Source organism: Adiantum capillus-veneris, chromosome 6 (genome assembly GCF_014529385.1).
Source record: "Adiantum capillus-veneris isolate H3 chromosome 6, ASM1452938v2, whole genome shotgun sequence".
Classification (NCBI taxonomy): Eukaryota; Viridiplantae; Streptophyta; class Polypodiopsida; order Polypodiales; family Pteridaceae; genus Adiantum; species Adiantum capillus-veneris.
The window spans coordinates 151,950,718-151,976,940 of NC_140936.1; the positions used below are offsets into that span (position 1 = coordinate 151,950,718).

Here is a 26,223-nt window from a genome sequence, read left to right on the forward strand (position 1 = left end):
GGTCAACATATAGTGGCTGAAGAAAAGGCTATGGAGGTAGAGTGTGAGGCGTTGCGAGACCAGCACATACAACACTTTGTCCTGCATGTGCTCTCCTCGAAGATTGATCCACTCAAGGAGGCCAACGAGTCATCACGTAGATGAGGTAGAGACGATGACTCCAATAATCCAGTCACTGAAAAGTTGACTTTCAGTTAGTATGATGGTAGGATGGATGCATCCGTGATTTATTCTTGGTTGCATCAATTTAATGGTTATTTTGCTACTAACAAGACTCGTAAAGTTTTGAATGCTGCCATGTATTTGTCGGATGATGTCATTAATTGGTATCAAGCTTGGCAAGAGGCACAATTATGATGTGGCATGGCCTAAAGGACAGAGCCTAGACAGAAGTGCGTAGAGATTCTTGGGAAACTAAAGAAGTTTAACCAACTTATGGAATTTATCGGAGTGGCCCAAACTAAAGAAAACTAGCTTAACAAGTTTTACCGACTTATGATACAGGTACCCCGGCCGAGGGGTCCAAAACCTGGTAAATAAAAGCACGAGGCCCAAATTTGCATAGCGGCTGTCGACCTGGTAGGCTGTACGGACGCCCATGTTTTGCAGCACAAAATGCGAAGATATTGCTGACGTGGGAGCTCGAACGGGCAACCCATGGGGTGCTAGCTTTTGGACCTCCAGCGCTTCTAGAACATCTGCTTTTCATGTATCTGCTTTTAGCTAGGCCAAGGGCCTTTATAAGTGTGCAAGGGCCTACCCCTCTGGCAGATTAGCTTGGGAGCATTGTGAAGAGAGAGGACCCTCAGACATTGTAGTTGTTGAAGCATAATAATAAAGGAATACCGAGAAGGGGCACTAGTCTTCGGGGCCAATACCTCTTGGCATGGAACGTCATCGTGTCGTGTCGTCTCTTTCCCTCAGTTTTGTTCAGCTCTTTTAGTTTCCCTCGCGTGTGTTGCATTAGATCTTTGGCTTGGGGTGTCCAAGTCTATTACAGTGGTATCAGAGCTCATGCGATTCTTCTTTGACGGAGGATCTGATTCCTTTATTTGTAGCACACATGATTTAGTCAATGAATCCCGGAAGGAGGAAATTGTTGCACCTGACCACTCAAGTACAGAAGAAAACAACGGGGACTCCAACGGGCATTGACCTCCTTCCGACGAGTCCGGAGAAGAGTATGGTCTGTCTCCACCCACATCATATGAGAGAATGGAGATTAGCAGGTCGAGAACTCTGTTTGACAGATGCTACGGTACTCCAAGGATCCCTAGTATGCGAAATTTTAAAGAACTTGCACCGGGGTACCCAGACAAAGGGTGTACTCAGAGGATGAATTTGATGAAGCTGTAAAGCGAGGAGTCTACAGGTTCATAAGGACCAAGAGGCAGTCGCGAGAAAAGAGTTGAGCAACAGACTATCCGGGCTACTTGGGTCGCAAATCTACCTTTGAGGCCGCGAGTAAACCAAAGAAGCGTGTTTGCTTCGAGGATGATTCCAATTCATCATCGTCCTCTTCTGACAGTTCGGAGAATTCCTCTTCCTCCGACTCCAGTGATGAGGACAAAAAAAATAGGAAGCGAAGAAAGACTCAGTAAAACAACAGAGGCAAGAAGGCAAAGAAGAGAAAATCCTGCAAGAAATCTCGAAAGCACTTTGATAGTTCGGATGAGGATTGCTTGTGCTCTGAGAGTTTAGATACCGATGAGCCGATGTATGAGAAAGTATTTGTACCGAGCCAACCAGTACGACTACCTTGAGGATAAGGGCAAGAGGGCCAAGGATTTTAAGGAGGGTGGGTAGGCTTTAAAGTTAAGTTTCCGGCTTTTAAGGATACCCATAGAGCCCTCGCTTTGAGCGAACAATTTGACATCATTTTTTCGGGAATGCGTTACTCAGAGCACTCCAAGGCCCAGACATGGTGGTCTACCCTACTGTTACACAGGGAAGAACCGACAAAGTGGTTGCAGTTTAAGTGAGTTTTCACCTCTTCGTGACTCGCTTAAGAATACAAACAAGATGTAATCACTGCTTGGAATCATCTGCGGATGAGCAAGGAAGACACACTCGATGTTTACTGTGAGAGATTTTGAGATACTTTTCTACCTGTTTCTACCTTCAAGAAAATAACCTTCAAGTAACAAGTTGAGCGATTTTGCTGTGGACTCCCCAAGGAGATACGTAGGTATTGTTTGTAGAGGAAGTCCGATCTATGCAACAGCTCATGGGACATGCCAAACAGGGTTTTGCTATGCATGTAGGCACTCTCACGTACCCTACAAACAAAATTTTTGGTAGTAAGGACCAGATAAGAACCAAACGATGGTAACAAGAAGGGAAAGCAACAGAAAAAGAAACCTTCAAGCCCTAGATTATCACAGAGCAGCGCATCGAGTACTACAAAGAGGGCAAATGCTACAGATGCGGAGAACAAGGACATGTGCTTGCCAAGTGCCCCAACAAAACGTCCAATGATCTGGCGGCGGAGAAGCGAGCAAAGAAAGGAAAGCAAAGAAAGGAAAGACAAAGGCAGGATTGATACTGAATTTTGTGGGGACTGACCCATAACAAATGGATGAAAGTACGGAGCTCTGTAGAGCATGGGACAAAGGACGAAGGAGCCAAGGCCAACTTCAGCTCCATTGAATTGGCGGCTCGACTTGGAATTACGCCAAAAGAAATGGGACTATCGACCGAGGTAGTTCTAGCGGCATCGGGACGGTATGTTGCCATTACACCTGCCTGTGAGAGTGTGCGTGTGCGAAAGCCTGAGAGAGGAGAGGAGAGAGAGACAGAGACACAAATGCTGGTGTAGGGGAAGAGGGGGTGATCAGCCCCCCTCACTACCAGAGCATAAAACTTGTCGATACAACGTATGTAGTGGGTACCCCCCTGGCCCCATATATATAAGTGCCCAAGCGAGTCCATACTAGGCACGCGGCCACCTCAAACTTGGGCGGTCCGACAAAAGTGCAACCTGTACATGGGTGGCCAGCCCGGAGACATAGTAGCTGTACAAGTATGCCGTGGACCTATGTGAAGCATCAGAGTGGTGTAAATTTAACACCCCCTCTCAACACCTGATGCTGAATAAACCGCATGAAGGCGAAGATATGAGGCAAAGGATGAAGATGTCTGTTGCGATGCCTGCAGCAGTCTAGGGATGTCCAAACCGCTGAGAGATCTCCATGGTAAAGTGCTCCGTAGATACATGGTGAAGGTACTGCAAGAAGGTTGTGAACTGCGTGTGGAAACAAACCCTTGTCGTAAAAGAAGTGCCAATAAACCTGCAAGTGTCCTACCCAATAGGATCTGTGGTGTCTGTAGTCAAACTGTCTCGAGAAAATGGGGAAGCCGAGGAACCGTCATGAGAATGCACGGAAGCTTGTCAATGCATGAACGTGTAACCCAGTGTGGCCAGGTGGCTAAGCTGCAAGAAGGTGTCCTCCGAAATAATGAAAGCGAGACTAAACAATCTGCACAGTAGAAGCTACTGGAAGCTGCAATAGACATCGTGAGACCGCACGGACCACCACCGGATGGTGTCCTGTCAGTAGGTAGGGTAATCGAAGATGAGGGGAAAGCCAGACTCAACAGTCTGCACTGTGAAGGGCCTCTAAGAAGAGGTATGGTCAGACCAAGCTTCTGCAGCGTGATCATCTTGTAGAAGTAGGGAAGCCAGACTGAGCAGTCTGCGCTATGAATAATCTCTGAGAAGAGGATAGGCCACACCAATCTGTCTAGGCCGTCTTGCTTGTATCTCCTGCCTCCTATCCTCAGATGTCAACCAAAACAAAATCCGCGCCAACAACGCCACCAAACTGCAGGTCGGTGTGGCTCTCAATGTGAATGAGCTGGGAGTGGCCTACTGCCCGGGTCGGGGGATAAGTCTGCTGTAAGGTTACCGTGGGTGAGTATAAGTAACTCTGAAGGTAGCAATCCTAATGATCAGGAGTGTAGAAGAGCAACTTCACTACCATCCAAGCCAAGCTTTGGTAACTCCGGATGTAGTCGCGGGATGCCCGATCTTCCGCATCGTGCGGGTAGTCCAAAGCACTGAAGTCCCACTCCAGTCTGTAGATCCAAGCAATGAATGGCCAAGAAGAGATCAAGATCGTCTCCCAAAGTTCATGTAGATGCTCTTGTGTAAGCAAGTGATTTGACGTGTCGAGGTCAAGTGGTAAGTGTCTGTCCACCCAAGATGGTGGTGTCTTCTCTGGGAATGTCGGAATCCCATACACCATGAGCATGGCCATATCTTGTGTGAACTCCTCTGATGAGTGCATAGGTGTGTCCATAGCAAACCACGAGTCACCACCCCCCTTGGAGTGCGCAACCGCTGAATGATGGCTGGAATGAATGGATCTCCCAAGGATCGTACGTCTGTAGATGATCAAGCCGATATTGAAACTATCGTGTATTGCAGCAGTCACTGAGAGACCGCATGGACCACCACCGGATGGTGTCCTTGCAGGAGGTAACTTTATCCTCCGTGAAAAACACAAACCATCAGACTGCTGTCCACCCAAAAACACAATTCCGAGGTGATGAAAACGCTGCTGTCCAGCGATTTTCAGCGTGCTCAAACGCTCCCGGCATGGTCCGGAGCGGTGTAGGGGGTCTGGGGAGGATGGGGAATCAAAGTCACAGCCTCTGATAGGCTGAAAACAGAGAAAACAGCAGTGTATAATGGCTGAAAACTGCGGTATATGTAGACGAATCAAGACGGCAATGCATCGGATGCAAGGCAAGGTGGGGCAAGCAAGATCCGGGTTTGGCCATAGGCCTAGCGCTCCCCCTTTGTGCAGCAAACGCTGGTGTATGCTCCAAAAAACGCAAGAAGCTTGCCGCTGAGAAAACGCAGATATGGCCTGAAAACGCTGATGGAATGAGAGGGCTTTGTCGCGATGAAACAGGCTGTAACAGCCAGCACTAAGGAGGAGAAGGGCGATCTCCATCAGGGGATGCAAAAATGCAGGTTTCTCTGCGGCAGAAACTCACCAACAGCCTTCGCTTGCCTGGCTGATGCAAAAATGCTGGCTGATCCAGCCCTTGGGAGGGAAGCTTGATGCGGAAAGGTGATGCGGCCGGTCTGAGATCATGAAGAGCTGAAGCTACTGATAGCATGTGAGAGTGCACGTGTGCGGAAGCGTGAGAGAGGAGAGGAGAGAGAGACAGAGACACAAACGCTGGTGTAGGGGAAGAGGGGGCGATCAGGCCCCTTGACTACGAGAGCATAAAACCTGTCGATACAACGTATGTAGTGGGTACCGCCCTAGCCCCATATATATATAAGTGCCCAAGGGAGTCCATACTGGGTGGGCGGCCGCCCCAAACCTGGGCGGCTGGACAAAAGTGCAACCTATACATGGGTCGCCAGCCCGGAGACATACTAGCCGTACAAGTATGCCGTAGACCTATGTGAAGTAGCTGAGTGGTGTAAATCTAACAATGTCAGAGGCAAACTTCGGTTGCATTGTCAAGGACACGAGGACTTTTACATCATGCCTTTAAAAGGGTGTGGTGTCCTTTTGGGAATCCCTTGGTTCCATAAGAACGGCGTTGTGGTCGACTATAGGATGAGGAAAGCAACTTTGAAGAATGAAAAGGGTAGAGATAAAGTTTTCACGTGAGAAAGTAATGTATGAATGAAAGGGCGAGTCCGTTCCACTTTATCATTTCGAAATTAACGAAGTTCAATTTGTTTGTGCCGATTGTTTCTCTGAAGCCTTACCAGGAGAGTTACTCCTCAACGACCTGAAGATCATACGATTGATTTGATTCCGGGCAGCACGCCATCGAACGGGTTATTTACCGAGTTAGTAGAGCCCACAATGAGGAAATTATGAACCAAGTGAAAGAACTTTTAGAGAAGGGTCTAATTTAGTCCAATACATCACCTTATTGTTCACAAGTGTTGGTGGTATTGACGAAAGATGGACCTTGGATAATGTGCATTGACTACACAGTTCTCAATAAAATCATTATCAAGAACAGGTTTCCAGTTCCCAGAATCAATGATATACTGGACAGGTTACAGGGTTCTACATGCTTTAGCAGAATCGACATGAAAAGTGGCTATCATCAGATCAGGACCGCTCCTTGAGATGTATACGAGACCACATTCAGGACGTCCTTTGGATTGTACGAGTATTTGGTGATGCCGTTTGGTCTCACGAATGCTCCTGCAACGTTCAATAGGATGACGGATAGGATTTTTAGAGAGTACTGGTCATTTGTGGGCACTTTTTCGACGACATCATCGTATTCTCCAAGAGTGAGGCAGAGCACAAAGACCATCTGCAATAAACTTTCTAGGCACTACGGAAACATCGACCGGTGGTTAATGAGAGAAAGAGCGAGTTTTTTTTGCTAGCGATACACTTTTAGGTACACATTGTCTCTTTAGAGGGTGTAACGATGGATCTGGCCAAGGTTGAGACCATTAGGGATTGAGACCCTTGACATTTTTGTCAGCAGTTTTGGACTTTCTGTTGTTTTTAATCCCTTTTTCAAACTTTCTTTCTTTCCCAATTCTGAATGATGTATGGCGGTTCACAAGATAATCAAAATTCAAAGTTGGTTGTTTTACAGGACTCCTATTGGGGTTGTTTGCAAAGCAGAGTAGTTGGTTTGTTAAATAGTGATGATTTAAGTGCCTCCACCTTTTTGAGTTGTGTCTTTGGTTGGATGAAAGATTGCAATGTCTCAGGTAATGACAAGTGTTCATGTCTTACGGGTTACAGAGATGGTTGAAACTAAAGTAGCCGAGTTGCCTGTAGAAGTTGACAGACCCGGTGACACCCTGGGATTGGTAAGATCAGTAGTCAAGGAAAACCATGGAGGAGCTGAAAGGAAGCATTATTTCAGGCGGCGACAAAGATCAAGTTCAATTTCAAATACTGATGGAGTTTTAACAGGAGCATCCAATACGAGTGATTTTTGTACAGCATCACCAAATGCTGTCAAGAAGCTCAAGGAAAGAGAGATAGAGATCCCGGACAGAAATTATGTTGACTTAACCGCAGATAGCCCTCACAATGATGGGAGAATATTTGCAGGCACAACATCACCAGAGCTGTCCTTTTTAAGACGGCATCATCGCTCAAGTTTCAACCGGCCGAAGGCAGCTGCTGTGCCTAATAGAAGTGATCCTCGATTGCCTGCTGAAGCTGAGATTTTGGCACTGAGCTGGGGAGCTGGACAAACAACAGAGGCGATGAGAGGGTGTACCCACTTCAGGACCCCTGGAGAAACCAGGAATGAGGTTACCTGTAATAAGGAGAGAGCTAATGGGCGAAGAGAAGCTGCTGATACATTACAGGATGTGGGAACTTCAGATAGCTGTTTTGGAAGGAGTGATGCATCCAGAGAAAAAAAGGATAAAGAACCTGTTCCTTTAGTCATAAGCAACCAGGTAGGTGGGTGCTCATCAGGCCCAGAACAGGTTTTGGTATGGAAACGAAAGAGATCTTCATTGACAGATGCAGGTACAAGCCGTCACAGGTATAAGCCTCCCCGCAGGGTCAGAGATGGTAGTACAAGTGGGTCATCATTTGGAGGAATGGAACGGCCTATCGATGTAGATAGTTTGGAGTGTCCAAGCAGCAGCGCAACTGCGGAGAGAATTGTGTCTGCTGCTGCTAACAGGGCTAGGCAGATTGAAGAAGATGAAATGCTGGCAAAGTTTCTACAGGAGGATTATGGTCTGGAAGCTGAAGGAAATTTTGCTCTGGTAAGAAAAATTTACTCTTTTAATAGCTGTACATGCTCTTGATTATTCTTCAGACTGGAGAATATTTACGAAAAAGGAATGGAACTTTCTAATGCAGCACTGAACAGCTTGGTCGACGTGTAGTGAGGAGCTGCAAAAATTTTCGAATCATCTACATCTGTGTGATTTTGGTGATGTAGATGTTCATGGGTGTACAGAAAAACACTTTGTACAGTGTGCTAACCAAAATATTGATCTATGAGTTGCAACTCGTTGGTGAAGCTATCGAGGATAATTGTGTGAATCTGTGTGTATTGCAAGTTTGAGTGTTGGTATTTTCCAAATTTTTATGTTTACTGAATCCTGATATAGACCATTGATTTTCTTGCGTGTTAACTCAAGGATGAAAATAATGAATAAGAACCCGTTTTGTACCAGGATGATGCACACTTGGCGCGGATGTTACAGGAAGAGGAGAATGCAAGATACACACAACAAAGAGTTGAGCCAGCATCTCAAGTAGTACGTAATAGGCTAATCTATTGTGCATTTATGAAAAAGAACAGTGTTGAGCACACTTCTGTAGCTGGTGCTTAATTTATTGGCTTCTTGTTTACCAGGCGAATGCGTCAATAATGCAGGCTGCTAGGAGGGAGATGCAAAGAGTCCTCCCAACCATCAGGTCCCCAGCAGCAAGACCTACTGCTTCATCCTCAAGGATGAGGATACTAAGAAATCTTCACAACAGAAGCCGCCAACAAATTGTAGGAGGTCGTCGTCTTGGAGGGTCAACAATGAATCCCAGTGAGCATTTGCTGCATTTTCCAGAAGGGCTGGATTTGGAAACGGTAAATAATCAACTTAGCATGTGTGGATTCTCTTAATTGCGTGCATACACATGGAGAGAGGAAAGAGGGAGAAAGGGAGGAAAGGGGAATGAATGAATTAAATTTAAATGCCTCGAAAAGTTGACTTATAAAATCAAAAGCTGGAGGAAGCTCTCTGTCAGGTATGAACTGTGTCTGTTAATATAGTGCAGAAGTATAATGTAAGGATGGATATGGAAAATAAGGTGGGAGAAGGGTGGGGAGGGAGGGGGCAACTTGAGGCTAAAAGAAGGGGGGGAGGGAGGGTGGGGAGGGGGGAGCAAGAGAGACAAGGAAAAACAAACATTCGTGAAAATGTCAAAATTAGGAGAAGGAGAGAGAAGCTTAAGGGCATTAATGCCTCATAATTGTGATGTTGAACACTGGCATGTGTTGGACAGTGGAATGTTCATTCCCAAGTTAAAAATTGGTGTTATTCATCTGCCCATTCCGTTCCAGCAGTTCGTGCCGTTTTGGGAACGTCGTGTCAATCTGAACCTGGACATCACTGCAACCAAATGAGGGCAAGAATGGTGTTCCAGCATTCCATTCCCTTATTCTTTTCTCTGCTCTTTGTCACCTTGGGATCCATGCTGCGTCACAAGTAGGGTAGACTGTGTGAAGACTCTAGAAGTGGCCTCTTTAAATAGGGGCCAAATAGGTACAGATAAAGAGCTGTGCTTTTTTGTGTGATCATGATCCTTAGTAATGAACAATGGTCAGTACTGTTTAGTGGCGGCATCCCGTCAGGAGAAAACCATTTGACAGACAACCCTTTAAACGGGCACCCATTCATCCATTAGTAACAACAATAAACCAGAACAAAGGAAAAATCATGACAGGTTAGAATAACATAAGCTGGATGGGTGATGCCAAAGAATCTTGATTGTCGGCAAGTGAATTTTTTCATTGAGCTGGATTCTTTCCAGAAAGTTTATCTGTGGTTAACACCATAAAATCTACTGTTTTTTATCCCAATTGGGACCCGACCCATATGCAGAGTAGTGGCATCCGGTGAAGGGTGCGTGAATGAGATACACACATGCGCACACACAACACACAACATACACACTTCCAGTCAAATCATGTGGTTTGAACTAAGATTTTTTTTAATAATATCTATCAAATTTTTTTACTAAACGTATTAAGACACAGATTGCTCACTTTATGTTTTTCTGTAGAGGGTAGAGTTCTTGGCAGCTTTGGAGACAGTTTCACAGGGAAGTTTCAGAATGCTGGATCAGGTGGATCGTGACTTCAATGAGTACGTATTGGTCTCCTTTTATTATTACAAACATATAGAAACCTGAAAAATTAATTGTTTACCTGGATACTCCCTTTTTTTGTGGAATTTCTTTTCAGAGACGATTATGAAATGCTACTTGCATTGGATGACAACAACCATTCTCATAGTGGTGCTTCTTATAGTAAGATAGAGCAGCTTCCCATTTCCGTGATAAAGGTAATGCCTTTGGTTGAGTTCATGGCACCTAAGATTATTTATGTTTCTGTATTCCTGATGTTTTGTTTTAGATATTGATTGAATGGAGCAAGATCAGTGATCCCAGCCAGAAGACCAGTTTTTTTCAGCCCCTTGATCGCAGCAGATTTCAGCCCCTAGCCTTGTCGTGGTTGCAGACTCAAGCCATCGACAATGCTAGCAAATTCGGCATTCAGCCATAGACCCCTCGTTGTCGTCTCTGTTGTCGAGCACCTAGTACCCCTCTTGCCTTGGCTTGGCATAAGGATCCACAAACTCGTCAAGAACCGCGCTGTCGTCAACATCATCGTCATCGACACAAACCCATCACTACCTTGTTGTCGACATCATCGTCGTTGGCATAGACTCTAGCAGTACCTCGTCGTCCTTGTCATCGTCGTTGACATATAACCTCTTAGTACCTCATTACCCCGTAGTACTCGCAATACTTGTGACAAAAGATGGAAGCGTAAACTGACTTTTAAATGCAATTCAAATACTCAAGAGAATTGGGGAGAGAGTGAGAAAGCTCGAAAGTTGACAGATCATTGGGGACCAGAAGATGGGCTAGTCCCCCCCCCCCCCCCCCCCCCCCCATAAAGAGATTATCTTTATTACCAAGGGAGAATCTTTACGAGCACAGGAATGGGGCAAATGCCTCCTCTATTCTTTCTTTGATCTTTTTCTACTTTTGACTGATGGAGTGAGAGGACTACTCTCTAACTACTGAGAGGGTTTTTCCTTCTTCTGTGAGATTTTGGAAGCTCCCGTAAGCGAGAGTCTATCTCCCACAAATCTCCTCTGAAGCTCTCTAAAAAGAGAGTCTATCTTCTGCTAAATGTGTCCCTTCATACCTGCAATGAACACAAGGAGGAAACACGCAAAACGCGCGCGCGCGCACACACACACGCTTGTTGTCAAGGCGATGGCTGTGAGAGCCCTTGTTCTAGACTATGGGAGCTCAATGCTACCACATAAGTCACAAGGGGTTGCTCTCAAGCTTCAAAGGAGAGCTCCAGTGCGCAGAGCATACTCACATTAGAGGGGGTAGGTGCACTGCCAACCTCCCATGAGGGGGAGGGGTTGCTCTTAAGTAGGCTCCAGGAAGAGGGGGCGCTAGAAGATGAGGAAGGGTGAGGGAGCAAGAGAGAGTCACTTTGCATGGGTAAGTCTGCCACTTGGCACACTTTATAACTTAAAAACCATTCAACTTTCAACTTTTAAAACTTCCTAGGCCATTAATGAAATGTGCAATTAACTCACAAATGGTCACATGAATGCTACTTATGAAAACATCAGATGTTGTCACAAATTGCTCACGTGTCAAGCCACCGAAGAACGGAGCCGACTTTCAAATCCCGGCCAAGGGGCCTAAACCCTAAGAGAAGCAACAGAAGTAGCAGAAGAAGATCCAACGAACTTAAGGTTCTCATTCAATGGGGCCTAGAGTAAAGTAGCCCACACACACATACAAAATTCCGCGTTTAATGCTAGCTTGCTGACATGGCAGATTGTACGGTTTTTTGGATTTTATGCTGGCTGTTGACATGGCAGATTTAACGGATTTCGGTGTTTTACGTTGGCGGTTGACGTGGCAGAGCTGTATGGATTTTCTTGCTTTTGTGTTGACAGATTTTGGACGAGATGCTTTTGAGTTTATTGCTTTTTCATGTAACTGCTTTTGAGGCCAAGGGCCTTTAAATATGTGCAAAGTGCTCAGTCTCTGGCACTTTTCCAGGTGAAGGTGCAGAGCGCGAGTTCCGACATTGTACTGAGTTCAAGTAATATAAAGAAATACCGAAAGGGGCGCCAAGGTTTGGGGCCAATACTCTTTGGGGTGGAATTCACACCTCTCCGTGTCGCGTGCGCTCTCTCTCTCTCTCTCTCTCTCTCTCTCTCTCTCTCAGTTTGGTTATTATTGAAGTGCTAAAAGTCTGTTCAGTGTGTTCTTTTCTTTTGGCACGTGGTGTCCGTCTCGTGATAGTGGTATCAGAGCTTCAAGCGTGTGCTTTTCTGAAAGCATACCGGTCTACCAAAGAGCAGACAAAGCAAGATGACGCTTCCAAGTTTCACGGGTAATTTTATTTGAAGAATCTTCGTGCCCTGACCCTGGACTTATTAGCCACTTCTACCCTTACTTCATCGGGCATCGGGCGCCCTCCCGTCTTCATCGTTTTGTCTTACATGACATAAGCCATAAAGATCACTTGTAGAGAAGGATTAAAACTTTTTTTATTTGGAGTTGCCTTTTTCGCAGAGGCAGTGACATGTAGTTGTGGATGTCTATAGCTACCAAGCCGCACACTCCAAGGACTTGGCAAGCTTTCAAGAAAATTTTTTCCCGAAGCTGTATGGTTTTTGATATGGAGTTGATAACCTTGGAGGTTCGGTGTGATTGTTATGTCTTGAGACTACCATCGCCGCCAGAGGAACACTGTCTGGCCAAGAGCTAATGGACCATGCTGTGGTCGGCTACGACGTTACGGAAGGAACCTAACCCTAATTTTTGGTGCAGGTTTCAGGATAGAAAGTCAATCGACTTTTCGAGCTTGATTAATGTTGAGATTGCTTTTAAAGTTTGAAATCTGTTTGTTGATGATCGTGTTTGGACTTTGTTTGAAATGGATGGTATCTGTTTTGAACTTGTCTTGGTGCCGATTTGCATTGTTTGGTTTTAATAATAACCTTGAACCTCATGTGCTCACGTGGCTTTGGGCTACATGATGCGGGTTGCGACTGTCCATGTAGTATTTGTGCCACATGCAAGAATGTTAGCAAGGGTTGTTGGGTTTCACATCACACGTTCAAAGGTGTCACACAAATGTGGGAGTCCGTTCTCTACCCAAAGCTAGTCTATGTAGTTTTCCATAGAAAAGAATGCTTGATGGAAGATTGTAAGTTATGTGGAGTCAAGAGGTTAGAATTATGTTGCTTGAGGCAGCAAAGCCGAGTAAGAGTATTATTGTGAAAGTATTTTCATACGTAGAAGCAAAAGACAAGCATGGAAACAGTAAAAAAATACAAGATCTTTTGCATAAAGAAATGTTGTTGCTACTCATGTCCCGAACTTGGATGGTTATTTACGAGGGGAGTATCAAGAAGTCTCAGCAGTGGTTACTCTTAGCACCTCCAAACGACGCATGCTCTGGTTTGGGGGGGCGTTTGGTTGTAAAAGGCCTCTATATCTCATGGCTCGGGCCTTTTTATTTTATTTGCGGGAGGAGTAATGAGGGAGTCGTTGAACAGCTCATGGCCCGGACCAAGATGTTAATTGCCGGGGGAGTGTTCATCGGCGGCTTTACGTTTCTATGTCTTGTAACATGCATATGTAAGCATTTGTGTTCATTGTGATGTGCCAACCACTGAATATTCCTTATTGGATGAGATACTTCTGGAAAGCCAACGACCCAAGAAATCAAGAGCTTGGATTTTGCTAATAAGAGCTCCGATTTGCAAAAAGGATCGGATCCTCCATAGAAGAAGAATCTATCTGTGCTCTGATACCATTGTAACCGGCTTGGACACTCCAAACCCGAAAATCAATAGCAACACACAAACAGATACTTCAAAATTACTGAGCTTCAATTGAGAGAGAGAGAGAGAGAGAGAGAGAGAGAGAGAGAGAGAGAGAGAGAGAGAGAGAGAGAGAGAGAGAGAGAGAGAGAGAGAGAGAGATGAAATGAAATGTTATATTAACGTCTTCAAAAGGCCAAAGTGACCTATGAGACCAGAAAGTTACAATGTGGTGGATCTGATACAATGTCAGAGTCAGAGTAACAAGATGACAAAAATGAAGATGAAATGACAAATGTCACAATAAAATACTATGGAATCCTAAACTACTAGGTGTGAACTAAGCAGCTAGCTGGGATAGCTAGATCACAAGAGATCTAGCATCGGTCGCTGGCGGATCTCATCAATCTCCTCCATGGTCAGCAGTCAGATCGGGCGTCGTGCATGTCGAGCCAAAGTGATCCGAATCCTCTGATGCAGCCTCCGCCGATGCTGTGTAGTCCTTCGCAGTCGTGGGTGTCTGGATCTCCCCAGCTCAGTCGCTCGGTTGATCAATGTTCCTCTCGTGTGAAACGACGAGCTCTGCTGTGGTAGTAACTCCTCCGGGTGTCCAGTGGCAGCTCTAAAGAAATCTGTGATCTGTCTCTGAGACTGGGTAGCCTCTCCTCTCATCAGGCTCTCTCTGTGTCTGTGTAGCTCGAGCAAAAACAAACCCAAGCATCTCTGATCCTCGTACTGCATGACTCTGGAGAATGGTCCAAAGCCCTCTCTGAACAAGCAATGGAAGCGGCCTCGTATCTCGTAGTAGACGGGGCAGTGGCATGTGTAGTGCAACTCTGTCTCAGGCTCGATGTCACACAGGGGGCATGTCCTGGCCTTTGCTGGTACTCCGCTGTATCTCCCAGTCTCGATCCGCAGTTGGTGTGAAGATGTGTGTATTTGGCCGATAGCACATCGTATCTCATGAGACAAGTGGGTGTCCATGTATCTGGGCCTCGTCACAAAACCATCAACCGTAAGCTGGAGGAGATGCTCTCTGTAGAAAGCCATCTTCGTGCCTAGCTCCTGTGTTGGCTTTATCCATGTCCTCCTGGTGTCTAGCTGAGTCAAGTCCTGGCGGATGAGCCTGGTGATCTCGGACTGTGTAAGAGTCAGAGAGGGTGCATCCAGTGAGTACTGGAAGGGAGGCAATCTGTCTATGCTGAACCCATGTGCTTGAAACCATGATGTCATCTCCCCATACCAGCATGCTGTATCTCCCTGCATGGCTAACTGTCGAGAGGACTCAAGTGCAAGGCGGGCATATCTGTCTCTGGGAAGTTCCCACATGCGGTGTATGAAGGAGACAGATCTGGTGATCGCCTCAACCACTAGTGGGGGGGCAGCTAGCTCTGCTCGAACAATAGCACGTGGTACTATTAGAGCCGCGAGATCATAGAGACCAGAGGCTTCTCCATGTCCCCCCATGCATCACTGCGGCCTATCCTCCCGTGATGATCCAATGAAGGTCCCCAAATCTCAGCTCCATAAAGCAATGCAGAAGCCACCAAAGTGTCAAAGAGCCAGAGCTTCGTCCGAGGCTCCTGAAACTGAACCTGTGAACACATCCTTTCCAATCTACCCAATGCTGCATGGGCTTTGGTCAGTCTAGTAAAAACCACTCCGAGGTAAGTGTACGCATCTGTATACTCCACAGTCTCCTGGCCGTATGTGAATGCTGGCGCTGACCTCTTGATCCACTGTGGGGTGGTATTAAATACCATGTCCTTGGTTTTACCAAGGTTGACGGACAAACCACTTCCCTGAGCAAACCTATTCAAAGCATCCAAGTGACGTTGCATCCCCTCCGGAGAGTCGGAGATCAACACAATATCATCAGCATATAATAATAATGGAATCCATGTCCCTGCCAACTGTGCACCTCTATCACCATCTCTCTCAATGTAGTCAGAAACCTCATCCACATACATACCAAATAGAGTAGGAGAGAGCGGGGAGCCCTGCTTCACCCCAATAGTGGAGTGAATCGGTGTGGATAGACCCTCTGAGGTGCGTACCTACCCCACTACTGACCTGTATAATGCCATGACCCCCCAAATGAGCTCTGTGGGTACTCCCATCTGCTGTAATCTGCGCATCAATCCAGCTCTAGGCACTGTGTCAAATGCTTTGCGGAAATCCACAAAGCTACAATAGATCCGTCTCCCACGCGATCTACCCTCCTCAATGATGGCTCTGAGTGTCAAGATATGGTCAAGAGTAGAAAAACCCCTCCTGGACCCTGCCTGCCCGGTTGCGCGTATCCCCTCCCTCTCTGCCCATCTACTCAGCTGCTGCTCAAGAATAGATGCGTACAACCGTGCCAATGTGTGTCCAATCATGATAGTGCGATAATTCTCAAGCTGCATAGGGTCTCCCGACTTGAAGATAGGTACAATAGTAGATAGGCTCCAAGTATCAGGCAAGCCCTCACACATGGCGCGGTTAAAAATCACTGCTAGAAGCTCTGCTAGTAGATCTCTGGCATGCGTGAAATGCTCAGCCACTAAACCATCATGATCGTATGCTCTCCCAGTCCTCATCCTGTTAATGGCCTTCCTCACCATCTCCGCGGTGAAAAAAGCACATGTGTGTGGGCATGGATCGGGAGGGTCGGGAAGGGGGGGGCTGCTCAGGAACTGTGTATAGAGATGATGCGTACTGGTCCCAGTCCTCTGTAGAAGTGATGGCGGGGGGGGGAGAGTGCTCCTGAAAGAGCCGCCATGCCTCACGTGAGTCCTGACTCAAGAATAGTTGATATAGATCCTGCTCTAGCCGAGCCAAAAATGCCCTCTTCTTTCGCCGCACTAGGCGTCGGAAGTCAATCTGTGAGTGTCTGTGAGTGATGTCCCCCAAAAGCACCTCCCTCTGAAGTCTAGCTCTAGTGTCCCGGCATTCCTCATCATACCAACTGTTATAGGGCATGCTCCCCGAACGGCGTCTCTGCTCAGGCTAGGTATGTGAGTATGCCTCTGCTGCTGCATCATGTAGTGTCTGTGTCAATATAGTAGTAAGCTCCTCCAGAGGTCGCCCTGGCTCCTCTGTGCATAGGCGTCTGTAGATCCCATCTATGTATACAGAGTCTGTCTCCCGCGTGAAGGTGTAGCGAGTAGGGGTTGCTGTCCGTAGTTTGTGTGCTACACTAAACTGAAAAGAGATGGTCATTGACACACAAGAGCATGATCCACTGCCACACCAACAGGTCTGGGTCCAACCGTGAGATCTTGGATACTAGAGATGAGGCTCGGCTGTGCCATGACATAATTCACTGTGCTGGCTCCATGTCTGAAGCGGGAAATCTCTGTAGGCCATTCAAGATGGCCAATCCATGTGCAGTCCGCATGTCTATCAAGTGTCGTCCATACTCAATGTGTTCTCCATCTTGTGATAGTCTGGATAGGCCTGTCTCTGCAGCATCCAGCTCTCTCAGCATCTCCTCTGAAGTATCATAAAATATTGTCTGATGATGGACATCCTAGCATTGAAATTCCCTAGAATGATGATGTCACCATCTCTAGAGAACTCCCATATGTCATCATCCAAAATAGAGAAAGGGGACAAATAGCAATGTAAAGATATCTGTCCATCTCTGCTCTCAGTCTCACCCACATGTACCTAGCTTGCTCATCTCTGCGGGCTATATGTATGAATGGCTGTAACTCCTCCTTGAATAACACTGCCACTCCTCCTGATCCCCGCCCTCTGTGCTCTGATCGTGTCTCCTGTCTATAGGCAGTCTCCCATCTATATCCACTAATGTGAGGCATAGACTGCCCAGGGGCCTGATGTGTCTCAAAGTTGAAGACGATGTCTCTTCCCCTGAAACTATCCTCAAAGGCACCCACATCAAGTCGCATAGATCCATTACAATTCCACGTGGCAACTTTGATGGCGGTCCCATGGGTCTCGCACCGTCATGTGGAGCGCCGCTCTACAATCACAACCCGGCCATCTCTGTAGAAGGCCGTCTTTCCCTTCTCCCTTGCCGCTTGAATCTCTAGCATTACCTCTCTCATATGTGCAAGCTGTGTGAGAGTGAGGTCATCTCCAAGGAATATGTCCGTTTTCTTTAGTGTAGGACACTTCTTCAAGAAGTCCTTCTTTGCCTCCATGGATGGGAAACAGATGATTAAAGCTCTCCCTTTTGAAGTCTCCCCATTGCCTTGTGCCTTCTTCCCCACCATCCATGCCTTTGTATGAGTAGCCTCACTACCCATCATGCGGATAAGTTCTTCAACTTCCCCTTCCACATCATCTCGGTCTTTTAGACCGGTTACTCTTATATGCAAAGCTCTAGTTTTCCTTCACTGTTCTTCTTCTAGAGTCATGTTGATGATTGTAGGAGTGGGGACAGATGTGGTTTCTTTCCCTTTGCCTTTCTTAGCGACTTCTATCCACTTCTCGGCCTCATCCGCCTTCTTTTGCGTCTTCGTGATCACATCCATCCACGAAGACGTCTTTACCATCTTTTGTTTCTCCTCCTCTTTGATCATCCGTACCTGCTCTATGATGACCTTGATTTCCTCTACTACCGAAGGCTGGAATTCCCCCTCCTCTAGTCCACTGCTCGCTCTATCAGCAAGTTCTCGCTTGAGAGCTGAGACCTCTTCTTTAAGTGCTTTGGAGTCCGCCTTAAGTACTTGTAGCTCTGCGTGCAGGTCCTCTTTCTCTTTCTTCCACTGCGTGCCTTCGTTGAGAAACATTTGAAGAAGGTTGGCCTTCTCTTTCCACCATCCCTCCATATCTGCTTTCCAGTCTTTCATCTCCCTCTCCATTTGTGTAATCCGTTTGTTTGTAAGCACAAATGTTGCCTTCGGATGGGGCTTACACACCGGCGAAGCAGTCATGACCTCCATCAAAAATACAATCTGCACTTTTGCCAAGTCAACCCACTATGTCTACATCACACATACATCCCTGTCCCGCATAATGTATACATAGGGTTTCCCCAAATCAATCGTACATTCTTGATGTTTGCTTTTCTGATTTTCTGCAGAGTTTTTGTCAGAGTTGTTTTGCCTCTTTTCAAAAATTTCCAATTGAAAATTGGGGGATTTTCTTGTTTTTTATTTCCCTGTAACTGAGAGAGAGAGAGAGAGAGAGAGAGAGAGAGAGAGAGAGAGAGAGAGAGAGAGAGAGAGAGAGAGAGAGAGAGAGAGAGAGAGAGAGCACGTTACTGGTGTGGGGCAGCAGCAGCAGGTGAGCATGCTACAGAGCAGCAGCAATGGTGCGGTGTCCTGAGAGAGAGAGAGAGAGAGAGAGAGAGAGAGAGAGAGAGAGAGAGAGAGAGAGAGAGAGAGAGAGGTATTGGCCCCAAAGTCTGGCGTCCCTTTTGGTATTTATTTTTCATTAATCATTGCAAAGTACAAATCTCGAGGGACGTCTACTAGCAGACTCTACGTCCAGATGCTCTGCAGAATGAGGCCCTTGGGTTCCTTTTATTCTTACGAAGGGATGCCAAAAGCAGAGCCTCAAAAGCAATGAGTCCCAAAAGCAAACTCGTTCCAAAAATTGCCAAAAAGCAGCTAGTGCAAAATATGGAATTTCGTACATCACTGCTACGTTAGCAGCCAACGTGAAACCTCTATAGATGCAAGTTTTCCCTTCTCTCCGGCAGCCAGGATCTCGAGCATGCATTCTTTCATGTTTTTTGGTTGAGACAATGTAAGATCCATCTCCCAAGAAATTCTTTGTTTGCTTTAGTGTTTCCCTTCGATTGAGGAAGTCCGTCCTCTCTTCTATGGTAGCATTACAAATGATTAGGGCACGTTCCTTGGAGGTTCCCCTATCACCTCCTCCTCTCTTGCCCACTTTCCATACTCCGGCGTGTTTTGGCTCCGTGATTCCCATATGTGCATAGCAACTTTTCACTTCCTCGTCCGCATTGTTGGTGTTGTTGACACCTGTGACTCGTTCACGTGGAACGTGTGCTTCCCTCCTTTGCTCTTCCTCAATTGTCATGTTGATAATAGAGGTGGTAGTGGGCATTTCGTGTTTACCTTTTTTTTTTTTCCGAGAAAAAGATCCTTCTATTAGTTAATGAAAACTGCCCATAGGGCTACAACCACCTCTGCAAGAGAGGGCTACAACAAACATGATGGGGAGACTCTCCCAATGAAAGAAACAACATATATACAATGAGGCTAAATCAAGAGATGGGAAGAGGGAAGAGCCACACAGGTGGACGGTAGTGCCATCTGAGCACACCCTGGACAATGGTGTAGAAAGGGCCAGGGCGCCAGAGTCGAAGGAAGGCCTCGCGGCGCTCCCGCATGCGGTCGGAGCTGCCTTGTAGTCCCTCAAGCTGTCCTCTGAGAGTATGGATCAGCTCTAGCCAAAGTCACGAACAGTCTCTGCTGGCAGCGCAGGCCGAGCCTCAAAGATGCGGAAACAGCGGGCCCGCCAGATAAACCAGAGTGTCAAGCCATTGATGAGCTCCCAACACTCCCTCTCACTGCACCACTCCTGTGGAGTAAGCTCTGTAGCAGGCTGGAGTGTAGGTCGCCCCCCCTGTATCACTATCGTCTTGCTGGTGGAAGATAGCTCAAACTGAAGTGTCGGGCCTGTGAGAGTGGACCAAGCTGCTGCCCCCCAAGTGTATTGTCTAGCCGTGGAGAGAGTAGGCATCAGCCGAAGAACTCGTAGCCACACCTGCTGGGCCGAAGGACAGTCCCAAAGACAGTGACGTTGACTCTCCACCAAGTGGTCATAGGTTGCACATGCGGCCGAAAGACCACTATGCACTAGCCAACTCCCTACTGCTGTAGCTCTGTGTGCGACCAGCCACTGAAACAAGGTGATGCGCCTCGGCTGTCTGGAGTTTCACAGCCTCTCCCAAAAGGCTGCCAAGAACTCGACTGTGAGGCCCTCCTCCTGCCAATGACGTGCTGCAGCGGGGCGGGCCTCTCTGTGTGCTGTAAGTATATGACGTCCAAGCCGAACAGTGTACTGAAAGACAGGGACACCAGGGTGGTCTGCAGAAGAGAAGGGGTCTCTCCATAGCTACTCATCAGGATCCCACTGCACTCGTGCCAGTGGACAACACTCCCAAGCCCAAAGCCTCCAGTGTCAAGTCTCAAGAGCTGTTGGGTCAGGGTCTATGACGCAAGTCCTCCCACAAATGCCCACAACTCGAATCCTCTGGAAACAACACTCTACCACCTACGGGGCCTCTACTGCAACTCGCTGTAGTCGTCCCCCACCCTGAAGCTCGAAGAAAAGGGTTGGGACAGTCTCTGAGCAGGCCCTGATTGAAATGAGAACCTCGAGTCGTGTGAAGGCTCCCATCCATCGGGGTGCTACTGGCTCGAGAGGTGTAAACCACTCAGCTGGAACTGACTCTGAGATGTCCCGACACATGCTCTGCACCCCTCTCATGCTCTGTAGCTGGAGACCCTGCACCTCCTCTGACAAACCTGTGAACTCTAGCCAGTCACCTAGAGAGCGCGCTGGACCTGCAGCCATGGGACCCCAAGAAACATGAGGCCGACTACCAACCAAGTGGCCTCTCTGAGTGCTAACCATGGGGTTCTAGACGAGGGGCTGCCGTAGGCGCTCCTCCGTGCACGTCGGCTGTCTCTGCTCCAGTCCTCGCCGTAAGAGCTCCCAAGATCGAAGCAAACTCATAGCGAAGCGGTCCTCCAGTCTCCTGCTCAAACCAACTCTGCGCATCTCTGTAAAGATCCATATGGTCGAAGGTTGCCAAGGGCCTCCTGACTGAGGTACCCTGGCACGAAGCCTCTGCAGCAAGAACTCCTTCTAGGGCTCCTCACCTGGAAGAAGTCCTCGAACTATGAACTTCCCAAGAAGGGCTCTGCTCTGCTGTGCTGGATCAATGATCACAAGCCCTCCTTGAGAACAAGGGAGCGTGATGACCTGCCAAGCCACCTTGGCTCAGGCTATCTGAGTGTCACGTCCTGACCAAAGGAAGTTCCTGATCAGCCTCTCTACCTGGTTGATACAAGAACTCGAGAAGATCCAGCAGGAAGTGATGTACCACATAGTCGCCAACAACACCTGGTTGGCAACTACTACTCTACCAGCCAAAAAAAGTCGTGCTGAGCTCCAGTGTAACAACTTTCTCCTGATGGACAGGAGAAGAGGAGCAATTTGTTGCTCGGGAGACAAGTCCAGACCAACCTGACAACCCAAGTACCGTACTGCAGTCCCTGGGGAATCCACCTGAAACCCTCTCTTGGCATCCAATCTGGCACAGGAGCACTACCAACTGAGAAAGCCACTGTCTTTCTCCAGTTGATCAGTGCTCTAGATGCACATCAGAAAGTCTCCAAAGCCTGCTCACAACTGTGAAGATTGGCCTCTTGGCCATCCAAGTACAAGGCTGAGTCGTCGGCAAACTCAGCGTCCAGTAGCTCATCTCCCCGAATAGGGAGTGCTAAGCCCCGTAGACCAACCTGCTGTGACACCAAAAATCTGCTCATCGCCTCCGCATAGAACAGAAAGAGAAAGGGGGCAAGAGGACAACCCTGTCTGACTGAGCGAGTAAGCATGAAGCGGTCCCCTCTACCTCCTGCCAAAAGCACCTGACTGTGAGCCTGTCTGTACAGGGCTAACACTCCTCTTATCCAAGCATCTGAGAAGCCCATCCCGCGCAGAGTGCCCTCTAGAAAGTCCCAGTCAACTCTGTCTTATGCCTTCTCAAAATCGAGAAGAAGAATTACGAGGTCCTCACCACGGAGCCGTGCCAGGGCAGAAGCCTCCCAGAAAGTAAAGATGTTTTTCAAGGATACTGCGTTCCTTGACAAAACATGACTGTGTCCCATGTATAAGGCACTCTAAAAGTGGCTGAATCCTCAAACTCAGAGCCTTGGCAAGAATTTTGTAGGCTGAGTTGAGGATAACGATGGGGCGCCACTGTCGAATTTCATCCAAGGAGCCACCCTCCTTGGGAATGAGGTAGATCAGGCCCTCACTCATACTGTCAGGCATCACTCCTGTGTGTAAAATGTACTGAAAAGCACTACAGAGATCTGGGCCAAGCAGGTCCCAGTACGCTAAGAAAAAGCTGGGAGTCAACCCATCCTCACGTGGACAGCTACCACGGGGGAGGACCCTAAGAGCCGTATGCTGCTCCTCGACGCTGTGGCCCCTGGTGTCGTCGACCACGGGCCTGTTGCCACCCCTCCTCCGTTGGAGCCCCAGGCTTGGAGGGTGGCTCTGCATGTGTGCGCCGTGCCGTTGACTGTGGCTGCGGGTCAGCCCTGGCAAGCTGGGGCTGAGGCTATGGTGGAGGTCGCGGCCTCCTCCGTGGACAAGCCTCGCTAGATGGCCCATCTGTCGGCAAATGAAGCACTGGTTCGGGATGCCCGAGTACTCCACACTCTGTCTAAACCAACCCCCACTCACCCGAGGCAAAAGGATAACCTTCGGGAGCGTGTGGTTATTACTGACCAAAACTCGAACTGAGGGAATGCCAGCCGGCTTGGCAGCTATTGATGCTGCCGTACGAGGTGTCTCCAGGACAGTCCCAATGGCGGAACCGATCCTGGAAAGAAGAGGTAAGTACTTCCTCCGTAAATCCGGAAAGCAGACTGAGATGGGGATGTTTGCCTCTTCTACTAGAACATCCGAAGCCGGGTCAAAACCATGTCGCCACTGTCGAAAATGGGCACGTGATGCTCGGATGGCGAGTGGACTCATAGCTATGACCTTGGATGCCATCTCGGATGTCTCAAACTCGATCTGATAGTAACCCCGTCCGAAAATCTGGACATCCAAGATCTTGCCCACCTCTGCGAGAAGGCGGGCCTGGAGAAGGTCTCGCAGCTCTCCTCTGCTAGGTCGGGTGCCAAGAATCTTGCAGATTACCGAGGTCGCCTGCAATCGCTCTACCTCTGCGGCAAGGCTCGCTTGCTCTGTCGGCGAGAGAGCAAGTCGAATGGTGGGCTCAGCAGGGTCGGGCGAGGGGGCTTCTGGCGAGTCCCTCTGTGGCGAAGCTGGAGCCTCCATTTGTGTCTACTGCTGTGGCGTAAGAAGAGGGCGACGGGAGGGTGCTGCAATTGGGCGCGCCGAACACTGCTCCAAGGAATTGAAAGAGTGCCGAAAGGGCCAAACTGCAGGGAGCTATCGAGGTGGAAGAACAAAACGGGCGGGCGAACGGGCCGAGAGGGGGGGGGGCAGCGGGAAGGGTAGCGCAGCTGGCGCAGGGGAGAGGGCAGCGGGCGGCAGCAGCGGGGGCTGAGGGCGGGCGGACGGACAGGGGCAGGGGCAGGGGCAGCACAAGGGGGGGCTGAGGGCAGGCAGGGGGGAGGGAGGCAGCCAGCGCTGGGGGGGCAGCGAGGATTACAGCAGCAGCGAGCGCGCGTCTAAACTTCGGTTCTCTTTTTCGTGTTTACCTTTTTTGGCCAGCTCGATCCATTGGTCTGCTTCCTCTAATTGCTTCTTTGTGCAGGTGAGCACCTCTACCCATGAAGAGGTCTCTTCTGTCTTCTTTCTCCTCCTCCACTTGGATGGTGAGCACTTGAGCCTCAATGGTATTCAGCTCTTTTTCCATGGATGGCTGAATTTCTCCTTCTTCAAGCTTGGTCCGGGAGTGCATGTCCTCCAACTCTTCCTTTAGTTTGTCGATTTCTTCATCTCGTGCCACAACTTTGCTTTTGAGAGAGGTACATAAAGCCATGATCTCCTGCAATAGGGCCCTATGGACGATGTCTAGAGCACTATCTGTGTCTTTTTTCTTGGGTCAAAATGGCTTGCTTGATGGCCGCCTCCACCTCATCCCTTGTGATCCTATCTTCTTTTTCTACCTTCTTGCTTGATTTCATGGGGGAGTGTGTGAGAGCTAGTGCAAGTGTGTACGGGAATGAAGGCTCAAAAATGTGTGTTTAGAACGTGTGTCTGTGTAGGTTTGATGTGATGTGTGTGTAGGCAAGCAAACCCCATGCTTCCTATCAAGCTGCCCCTCTCCTTCCTGTCAAGCCGCCCCCTTGCTGACAAAGCACAAGGTGTCCCATAGCAATGATCCAATATGGTAATGCCCTCGTATTGGAACTATTCATTCGGACAATCTGCTATTTTATAGCGATGCCAACCTCGAAAGCAGATGGTCTGACCTATCTATCCACATGAAACCTTTGTAAGAAAACCAATTTCCGTTTCAAATCCCCATTTTGCGTTTTAGATGTGAGTATTTGTAACAAGGAATGGCAATCCATACCTGTTTCTGTCCCCCGTTCCGTGTTCTGATTTTCTGTTCCTGGTATCCTCGGGCTTTTCTTGGAATCATCTAGTTTTATTTATTTTGAATCAAGGAATCTGTGGTAAAGGCGTTACAAGATTGCTGTGGTTCACAAAATGCTTTAGGTTTTGTGAGTGCAAAAACTGAATGGCATTTTTTTGTGGGGTGGTTTCCTCCATTTATGGAGCATTCTTTATGTGCAGTCTTTTGTAAGAGTATGGTTCATTTTTTGTTGTGTGAGCAGCCTACAGACGTTTATGAGGAAATGTGCTCCATCTGTCTTGAGATTCCAGTCGTGGATGATGTGGTCCGTCGGCTCCCTTGTATGCATGGGTTTCACCTAAAGGTACTTGTTTTCAGCCAAAGTTACATCCCAATGATTTCAGTCTTCCCATATCGCACAATAAATACCGTACTGGTATTCTGTACTTTACATAATGGTTGTTATCTATATGCACACACACAAATACACATGCATGCATGTACGCATGAGTGTATGTAGGGTTTTGTACATATGATGTATACATGCATGTATGTATGTGTATACATGCATTTACATATATGCAAGCATGCATAAGTAAACATGTACGTCTATTTGTATTCCATAGCTAAAGATTTTTTCCTGGTAGTGATCACCAATACTGCACAACTTAAACATTTTTTCTTACTGATCCACCTTGTTTTCAGCCTTACAATTGGAAATTGATGTAATGATCTGACATTGACATTGAAACAAATTTTGACAGTGTATAGACGAGTGGCTGGGACGACAAGCAAACTGTCCAATCTGCAAGATGGAGATATGATGAAAATGAAGGTACTGAAGCTAATAAAATGAGAGGCTGGCTGCTAAGCGGCAGGGATAAGGAAGCTCTCCTTTTTTCTTTTTGCTATCGATGCACAACCGTTTCTTACTTAATTGGTTATTTTTCGTCCATTCTTCATGTAGATATTTGGTGTGTATAGAGGTGGGAACACATATTTCAAAGCTGGCTCTATTTGTTCAATCAATCTTTTTGTATACCATATCTGCATGTTTGGGTTAGATTTTTGGCGATTGCATTGTCGTGTTATTTGCAGCAACGGTTTGTACTATCACCATAGCAGTGCGTTTTTGGGAATTTGATGAATGGTGGTGTCTTACGTTGTGAATTGAAGATATCTAGGTTGTGTAAAAGCTTCATTTATGTACTAGGATCATAACTCATGGTTGATCCCGCCAGGTATGCCCGTCAGGCGTAGAAGACATCTTGGTTTAGGGTCTTCTGTAGTCCAGCACTTTGCTTGTTTGAGAAAGAAACCGGGTTAGATTGTCAGTCTTTTCATTGATGTGCCCTCTCGCCCCTTTGTAGACAGTCCACAATCCCACACCTCTCTACTCAGCATTTGGCCTATAACTAGTCATGGAGAG

General features: G+C 47.6%; 1 protein-coding gene across 3 annotated transcripts in view; it reads left to right on the forward strand.

Annotated features, from left to right (window-relative positions):
* Positions 1-25,838, forward strand: part of LOC147456494 (RING/U-box superfamily protein) — a 56,783-nt gene extending 30,945 nt beyond the window's left edge. For 2 of the 3 annotated variants that reach the window (XM_086514955.1, XM_086514954.1), the window contains exons 2-8: positions 6,750-7,738; positions 8,156-8,239; positions 8,338-8,565; positions 9,765-9,847; positions 9,946-10,045; positions 25,057-25,158; positions 25,559-25,838. In XM_086514955.1, the coding sequence (XP_086371081.1) occupies positions 6,752-7,738; positions 8,156-8,239; positions 8,338-8,565; positions 9,765-9,847; positions 9,946-10,045; positions 25,057-25,158; positions 25,559-25,618 (1,644 nt within the window). In that variant the 5' untranslated portion in view covers positions 6,750-6,751 and the 3' untranslated portion in view covers positions 25,619-25,838. Of the gene's footprint in view, positions 1-6,703; positions 7,739-8,155; positions 8,240-8,337; positions 8,566-9,764; positions 9,848-9,945; positions 10,046-25,056; positions 25,159-25,558 lie in introns of those variants that run through there. The other variant, XM_086514953.1, reaches the window with a different exon arrangement.
* Positions 25,839-26,223: the final 385 nt, after the last annotated feature.